The sequence below is a fragment of the Episyrphus balteatus genome, chromosome 1 (assembly GCF_945859705.1).
Source record: "Episyrphus balteatus chromosome 1, idEpiBalt1.1, whole genome shotgun sequence".
NCBI lineage: Eukaryota > Metazoa > Arthropoda > Insecta > Diptera > Syrphidae > Episyrphus > Episyrphus balteatus.
The window spans coordinates 87,490,670-87,499,903 of record NC_079134.1 but is presented as its reverse complement, the minus strand read 5'-3'; the positions used below and the strand labels follow the sequence as shown (position 1 = coordinate 87,499,903).

Here is a 9,234-nt window from a genome sequence, read left to right as displayed (position 1 = left end):
TTTCAAAAATTTTGATTGTTTTTTTATTTTTTTTTTTTTTTTTTTTGTAAGTTGAGATAAGATACAAATTTCAATTTTGTAATTCAAATGTAAAAAATAAGTTTAGAAAATAGTTATACGTAATATAAGTTCAATTTATATGCGTTTTCATAAGTTTTATAAATGAAATTTATAAGTGAGTGAAAATACGTTATACGTTATACGTTGGAAAAGGCAAAAGATTAGTTTTTTTTATTTAGTTTTTTTTTTTTTTAAAAAAACTCTTCAATCCGAAGGTAGAATGCATAACTTGACGATAGAACGCCTGACAACTCCTTTCTGAGTCTTGACGTCGACAACGCGGACTCTATTATCGGGTCCACGGTGGACTTCAAGGACTCTTCCAAGTCGCCACTCATTAGGAGGTAATTGTTCATCTCTAAGAACAACTAGATCCCCGACTTCCATATCTCTTTGCGGATATTGCCATTTATAACGTTTGATTAACTCTTTTAAGTACTCTTCTTTCCAGCGTATACTGAATTGATGATGTATGGCTTTAAGTGTATTCCACCTACACTGAAAATAATAAATTTCGTAAAATTACGAAAATCGTTTCATACACTACATTTTCGTTGGCCCAACGAAACTTTCGTTGGCTCAACGAAAATATGTAATTTTTCGTAATATGAAAACCTTCATCAATTAATGAAAACGTTTCATAAACTTTTTCTCCCTTTTTCGAGCCAAAAAATCCAATTTAATGAAAAAATTCATCGCTTTACGAAAAATTTCATACTTATTTTAAAGAATAAAAATAAGAATTTTTTCCTTACTTTATCAAAGTTTTAATTAAGTAACGAAAAAATTCATTAACTTATGAAATTCAACATTGACTAACGAAAATCTTCATAAGTTTATGAAAATAAATAATTGTCTTATGAAAATTCTTCATATACTAACGAAATATTACATCGGCTTAAGAAAAAATACATCAGCTACGAAAGTAACGAAAAAACACATACAAGGCACGCTTTATTTTTGTTTCTTTTGTGCCTTTCTGGTAGTCGAAGTCACAGCTCAGGCTCACAGTGAATATTCAACAATCCCGAAAGTGCGAAGACATATCTATCACGCGGAAGAAACAAAAAAAAATATTTGGTGCTGAAAAAGTTTAAAGTATATAACCAACTAACCAAGAGGAGTACAAAAAACTTCTTTTTAGCTGGAACTTGGGCCATTTACTCGAGCATTATATAGGTAAGATAAATTGTTAACTAACTCCCAATAGTTTTGATTATTTTTCATCTTTTCAAAAAGAAGGCGTGCGTTGACGTTCTCAAAATTTTGGAAAAGGGACACATTTACCTGTACTTATATTCTACCCCCACCGGTGAAAAAAAATGGAAGGAATCAAACGGAATTTGTTTCGAAAAAGGTCTTATATTTAAGTTTGAAAAAAGGAAAGCAAGTAGGTACCATTCGATTATTGCTTTCTATATTAAAAAAAAAAACTATTTTTGTTGCTTAAAATATTCTAACTTTTTGTTTGGTTTTTCTATATCTGTTTTTTTTTTCAGATTCCATAGATGTCATTCTGATGTATGTACCTCTAAGATAAAGTTCACCATCAAAAAATCCCAAGAAGCTTTATTTTACACGTGTAAAACCTCTAAAGAGGTGGACGACTAGCTGGCACAACTGTATAAAAAATATTCATTTTCCTCCTCCTTATTTAATTTAATTTTTTTATTTCATGTATGTATTTAGTTTCAAATATCCATTCTCATGATTAAAAACTCAAATTCAAATTAACAAATGTGTTTTTTTAAGGTTACAAATTTTTGCTCCGCTCCTTTTTTTTTAAATTCCAGGTTTTTTATTCCAAAGTTAAGGGAAGAAAATGTATGAAAAATTTCGTAGGTTAACGAAAAAATTCGTAATCCTACAAAAAGAATGTAGTAAATCTACTAACAAAGTAATTAATACAACGAAAAGTTTCGTTAGCTAACGAATATTTTTTCGTAATTTAATTAAAATATTCATAAAATTTACGAAAAAATTCGTTAGCTTACGAAAGTTTACGTTAGTTGATGAAAAAATTTCGTAAAGTGATGTAAAAATTCATTAATTCTCGATACAAAATTTTTATGAAAAATTTCATTAAAATACTACAGTTTTCGTTAGTTGATGAAGTTTTTCATTAACGTATGAAAGCCATTTCGTTGAGCCAATTAAATTTTTCACCGGCTGAAAATTAATTAAATTTTCGTTGGCTCAACGAATTTTTTCGTTGTATTTACGTAAGGATTTGGTTCAACGTACGTATTAAACTTATGTCTTTTTGAGCTTCACAGGGTTCTGGAGGACTTAACAAAGGGCCACCTCGTAAAAAATGGCCTGGCGTTAATGGGAGAAAATCATTTTGATTTTCAGACACCGGAGATAAAGGGCGAGAATTAAGACAGGACTCAATTCGAGCCAAAAGTGATGAGAATTCTTCAAAAGTGAATTTAGAGTTTCCAGCAATTTTCTGAAAATGTATTTTAAAACTCTTCACTCCTGCCTCCCACAAACCACCCATGTGGGGGGAGCCAGGAGGAATGAAATTCCAGACAATTTGGGAAAAGTGAAGTGTTGAGCTATCAGGATAACTATTAAGAGCTTTTTGAAAGTCAGACATCAATAACTTTGATGCACCCACAAAATTAGTGCCATTATCAGTATAAATTTTTGCAGGGAGTCCTCTGCGAGCAACGAAGCGACTGAATGATGCTAAAAAGGCAGCTGTAGATAAATCGCTAACGGCTTCTAAGTGTATCGCTTTGGTTGCGAAACATACAAATAGACATGCATAACCTTTTTCTAGTCGACATTTCCGTCCGTAGAAATTTCGTATTACGAACGGACCAGCAAAATCTATGCCTACATTAGTGAAGGGTAAACTTAAAGTGGTTCGTTCGGCAGGTAACAAACCCATGATTTGAGATTGAAGTGATTTTTTATATAAGATGCAGGGTTTGCAGGTTTGAATACATTTTTTAATTAAGGTTTTGAGATTCGGTATCCAGTACTCGGAACGTACTATTCGGATCATTAATTGTATTTCTCCATGTAGGGAGAGCTTATGTGCATAAGCTATTACAAGTGTAGATAGATAAGACTAATGAGGCAAGAGAATAGGAAATCTTTCATTATATGATAAAGTGGACGCCGCAAGTCTACCATGAGACAAATTTGGCTAGAGTCCAGAAAGGGAGTGAGAGTGAGAAGTCTACTTTTCGACTTTAATTTATTGCCTTGAAGTAAAGTTTGATATTCTTTGAAATAATGTCGTTGTTGTATGAGTTGGATGATTTTTGATTTCGTTGATATAATATCTTCGTGCATGAGAGTTTTCGAACGGTATGTATCTCTGATTGGTAATTTTTTAGCTGAATTACGGAAGCGAAGAATATAACTCACTACCCTAACAGCTTTATCCCAAGAGGAGAATCGACATAAAATTTCATTTTCGAAGTCGTTAGATAAAAGTGCAACATTTACTTTGATTGATTTACGTTCAGGAATAGAATCATCTGATGGATGAGAATATTCAGGGGACGGCCACTTTTCTTCTTGTTTCGCTAACCATAATGGGCCATTCCACCATAAATCGCTTACCCGTAACTCTGTTGGGGACACACCGCGAGTAGCCAGATCGGCGGGGTTATAAGAAGATGAAACATGATTCCAATTTATATCTGGAACATTTGATAAAATTTCTGAAGTCCTGGTAGCGACAAAGGTTTTCCAAGAACTTGGTGACTTGTCTAACCAAGCTAAAACGATGGTTGAGTCCGTCCATAATTTAATGGGGATATTATTCAAATAATCGAACTGATTGAGGAGTGAATGGATCATTCGCGATAAAAGTAATGCCCCTTGAAGTTCTAAACGAGGAAGTGAAATGGTCTTCACAGGTGCAATTTTTGATTTTGCCCATAATAAATGTGAAGAAGAGTGTAAGGGAGTGTGCTGTACGCGAATATAAACTGCAGCGGCATAAGCCTTCTCCGAGGCATCAGAGAAACCGTGTAATTGAAAAGTTTTCCAAGGAGAAAATTCTACCCACCGGGGAATAGAGATTTTTTGAGTATCCTCAAAATCACCGATAAAAGATTTCCAATATTGTTCAGAGTGAAGTGTAAGATTTTGATCCCACCCGGTTTTATCTTTCCAAATTTGTTGCATTAAAATTTTTGTTTTTACAATGATTGGAGCAAGCCAACCCACAGGGTCATAAAGCTTAAAAATTGTTGATAATACCGAGCGTTTAGTGATAGAAGTCGTTAAAAAACTTTCAGAATTGATAGCAAAGGAAAAAGTGTCGGAAGATGCGTTCCACTTAATTCCAAGAGTCTTAGTGGAACTATCATCTTCGAGATTCAAAAAATCTTTATTTAGAAGGTGATCTGTAGGAAGATGATTCAAAAGCATTGAATGGTTAGCAGTCCATTTTCGTAAATTAAATCCAGCGGATTGAAGTGCAGTGATAAGTTCGATTTGGCTTCTTTGTGCCGACAAAACATCATGAGCGCCGGAAAGCACATCATCTACATAAAATTCTGTCTTTAAGATTTTTGAAGCAAGAGGATAAATTTCTTGAACTTCTGAAGCCAGTTGATGGAGAGTGCGTATAGCTAAATAGGGAGCACAATTTACCCCAAAAGTGACAGTGTTGAGTTGATAATCATTGATTTTTTGATCGGGACTTGGTCGAAATAAAATTCGTTGAAATTGAGCATGTTCCGGATGAATATGTATCTGACGATACATTTTTTCTATGTCACCATTAAAGACATATCGATAAAATCGCCAATTTAAAAGAAGGAATACCATATCATTTTGAAGAATAGGACCCGTATGTAAAAGATCATTTAAACTCTTACCATTAGAAGAGTGGCTTGAGGCATTAAATACTACCCGCAATTTGGTAGTGGTGCTTTGAGGTTTTAAAACGGCGTGATGTGGAAGATAAAAAGATTGAACATTATCTTGATCAAATAATTCATAGGATGAAGTGGGTGTCATGTGATTTAAAGAGATATATTCTGCTAAAACCTTTTCGTATTCTCCTTTGAGAGCAGGTTTAGCCAACATTGATTTTTCATTGCGGATATATTGTTGCATTGCGTTGAAACGCGAGACACCCAAAAATGATTCTTGCGGAGGGTTTTTAAAAGGGAGTCTAACGACAAATCGACCCGTTAATGGATCTCGATAAGTTGTATCGCGATATAAATCTTCGCATAGTTGATCGGATGGAGTGAGTATAGGAGTTTGAGGTAACTCCTCAAGTTTCCAAAATCTTTCAATTTTTTGATCTACTTTTGCTAGTAAATCGTTCTTGCGGGTGACGAAAGTGGAAAAAGTTGATACAACAGGAGCAGTTTCATAAGGCCCTAGAAGTATCCAACCAAAAACAGTATTCTGAGCGATGATAGTACTCAAAACATTCTTTTTCAAACCTTCCAAGATTATATGAGGATAAAGGTCAGCTCCGATGAGCATGTCAATGCTGGAACTTTGATAAAAAAGCGGATCTGCCAAAGGAAAATCAAAATGAATTTCCGTTTGAGTAAGATTCATTGAAACCGCAGGTAAATTACTTGTCAGCTTTTTAAGAACTAAAGCTTCAACTTGAATTTTAAAATCTCTGACATTATTAGAGAAAAGAGTGAAAGTGCAGAGCTTCGAAGATGAAGCAGTTTCAGTGGTACCCATGCCACATATTCGGGCTTGAGTAGATTGGGTTGGTAGACCGATAAGTTTTTGAAAATGTTCAGTTATAAAGGACACTTCGGATCCTTGATCAATTAAAGCTCGTAAATGAAAATCATTTCCAAAGTGATGGATTTTAACTATAGCAGTTGCTAATAAAACTTGACGAAAAGTTTTTGAAAACATGACGATATGATTTGAAGTTGAAGTGGACTGTATATTATGTTGATGATCGAGTTTAACTAAAGGTGAGGATGAAGCAGAAGAATCGAGTTGAGATGATGAAGGTGAAAAACGCTGAGATGAATGAAGTGGAGTGTTTTGATGAATAGAATTATTAATTGTAGATAATTTTCGTTCAAAATGTAACAGAGTATGATGTCTTCCTTTGCAACGAAGGCAAGTGCTTGTACTTTGACATTGCTGTGCATTGTGAGTGATTGCAAGGCAATTGAAACAAAATTTATGTTTCCGGACAGTTTTATGTCTATCATCGACTGACATTTTTAAAAATATAGGACAGAGTCGTAGAGGGTGCTGTTCGGAACATACTTGACAAGAGGGAGTGACTTTTAAGTGAAAATTTTGAATTGGTTTGACCTTGGGTGAAATAGGTTTGCTACTGGGAGTTTTATTTGGTTTCGGAGTGCTCTGTTTCATTTCAGAGACACTTTCGAGAACGCGATAGCGATTGGATAGGAACGTATTCATTTGTTCCCAAGTGGGAATCTCAGTGGGTTTTACTAGTGAACTTTCAAAAAGATTAAGTGTTTTATCTGGTAGTCGAGAGGCACACAGAAAAATTAGGATCGCATTCCAGGAATCGACATTGATTTCGTATGATTTGAGCGCAATTATAGCGTCATTAATGTTACTTTGGAGTGATTTTATATCTTTGCTAGATTCTACAAATATTTGTTTTTGAGTTAATAAAATTTGGATTTGGTTGTTGACCAAAATACGTTTATTTTCGTATTGATCTTTCAACGCGTTCCATGCGAGTTGAAAATTGTGGTCTGTTAGACCGAACTTATTAACAATGTCGAATGCTTGGTCTTTGGTTTTTGCGCGTAAATGAAATAACTTTTGAACATCGCTAAGTTTAGAGTGATTAATGTAAACCGCAGTAAACATATCGCGGAATGATGGCCACTGTAAATAGTTCCCGTGAAATTCTTGAGTATCGCATGCAGGAACCTTAATATTGTGTCCACTGCTTTCAATTTTAGAGGAATTTAAACTAGAATCTTTTTCAGGTAGTTCTGAAACACTAGTTTGAAGAGACTTTAAAAAATCAGAAATGGAGCTTGCGCATATGAAATACGTATTGGAAGCACTACGATATTTGGCTTTCACTTCATTTACTGAAGTTCTTTTTAACTCTTCATCGTCTGTTCTCATGAACTGACGGTAAGCTAGTTTAAATTCGGACCATAGATCGGATAATTCAGCGCTAAACGCTTCTAATAAAGAAACCGTAAAAGTGGCACTTGGTTTGTCCTTGAAGTCCGCATGGAACTCAACCAATTGGTCGGACGCGAAAATTAATTCTTCTAATAAGGCCATTATATTGACAAGAAAATTGCAATTTGATAACGACGGATTGAGATTTAAATGATTTTAAAAATTTAAAAGTGAAAAGTGAAAGTTCAAACGTATAAATAATAACGTACGATATTAAGTGAATATATATATAGTATATAGTAAATATATTTAATGAATTTAGATAATATAATAAAACGCACTAAAATGAATTTATAGAACGTACCTTTATCCACAAAATGTATAATTATGATGATAATTTATGATGATAATAGTGATGATTCTAATGCTGACTTCGATGATGATGATAATATTGTTGATAAGTTCGATGATAATTGAGATGATGACTTTTTCCAATGATGATGATGATTTGTATAGTGATGAGGATGATGATGACTTCTTTGATAATGATGATGACCACTTTGATGATTACGTGACGATAGTATAACGGTCACGGTGGTGTGATGATAGTGTGACTTTGTAACGTTAACGGTGGTATGACTTTGGTGTGACTTAATAACGGTCACGGTGGCGTTACTTTGTCCCACTATGTTAAAGATGATTATGATGGCACAACTTTGTTTCAATAAACACTTTTTTGTGCCGATGATGATTTGGATGATGACGATGATGATTCAATTGATGATGATAACGATGGTGAAGATGATGACGACTTTTCTGAAGATGATGACTGATTCGTTGATGATGTGAAGACTTTGATGATGATAAGTCTGATAATGATGATGACGACCGTGTTTAGGTGAAAAATGCACCTTATGATCAAAACACTGATCGTAGAAACGACGACTCTTATGATGAGAATGACGAAAAGTGTGCTTGGATGAAAATTGCACTATGACGACTTTGATGATGATGAATCTGATGACGATGATCGTGCTGAGGTGAAAAATGCACCGTGTGATTGGTACTGATTGAATAGACGACGCCTCTGATGATGATTGTGTCAAGGTTAGGATTGCCTCGTGTGAATTAAGCACTGAACGACAGGAAGACGACTCTGATGATGACGACGACGATTGTGCTGAGGTGAGAGTTGCACCGTGTAAATCACACAGATCGAAGAGTCGACGACTCTGCTGATGATGACGAATGATGATGAAATTTTTGAAAAAGAAGGCACTGTGCGAAAAGATGATAGAAAAGACGCACTTTGAAGATGCCGAAGTCTCAAAAAATTTCAATATCGTGAACGGGAACAATGCGTCACAATGCAAACGAGAATTTAATAATTTGTTTTTTGCAAATGAAGCCAATAATTTCGATGTAACGTGGTAGATTTGCAAATGGAAGCAATGTGCCACAATGCCAAGCGGGATGATTTTATAATTTGGCAATGTTCTCTTCCACAGGTTGAAAAAGGCGAATTTTTGCACAAATTATCAAAAAATATTAATAAATATTTTGCACAAATTAATTTAATAATTTGTTTTTTGCAAATGAAGCCAATAATTTCGATGTAACGTGGTAGATTTGCAAATGGAAGCAATGTGCCACAATGCCAAGCGGGATGATTTTATAATTTGGCAATGTTCTCTTCCACAGGTTGAAAAAGGCGAATTTTTGCACAAATTATCAAAAAATATTAATAAATATTTTGCACAAATTAATCGCGATGGTTTATTGACTTGATATTTTTTGTTTAGAGCACCGATTACACACGGATGGCTGATATTTTTAAAGATTTCTTTCGCTCAAAATCCGTCTCGATTTGGACCATGTGTAGGATTGAGCTTACTTGTGGATGGTGAATCGTCCAAACGAAAAGAAAATGGATGACAAGATAATGATTTCGGTTTTTCGTTATTAAACTCTTTATTTTTGACAATTATTTTTACTTTTAATTTGTAATATAGTTCTAAGATAGTTTATAAGTTAGATTTAAGTAGGCTAATTGTAGGTTTTAAATGATAATTTAGGTTTTTTTAGAAT

The 9,234-nt window shown here is 34.2% G+C and overlaps 1 protein-coding gene across 1 annotated transcript; it reads right to left on the bottom strand.

Moving 5' to 3' along the window:
* Positions 1-264: 264 nt before the first annotated feature.
* LOC129908125 (uncharacterized) lies at positions 265-7,308 on the bottom strand. Its single transcript, XM_055984444.1, has 2 exons — positions 3,445-7,308; positions 265-558 (listed from the first exon to the last, which is right to left on the bottom strand). Exons 1-2 carry the CDS (start codon positions 7,306-7,308, stop codon positions 265-267), a joined length of 4,158 nt encoding a protein of 1,385 aa, XP_055840419.1.
* Between the last annotated feature and the right edge of the window lie 1,926 nt (positions 7,309-9,234).

Bases quoted from the DNA above. Each gene is read 5' to 3' on its own strand.
- LOC129908125 (XM_055984444.1), bottom strand. From the start codon at position 7,308: ATGGCCTTATTAGAAGAATTAATTTTCGCGTCCGACCAATTGGTTGAG. The intron at 559-3,444 runs GTGAGTTATATT...TATTATTTTCAG, and splicing joins GGGATAAAGCTGTTAGGGTA to TGTAGGTGGAATACACTTAA.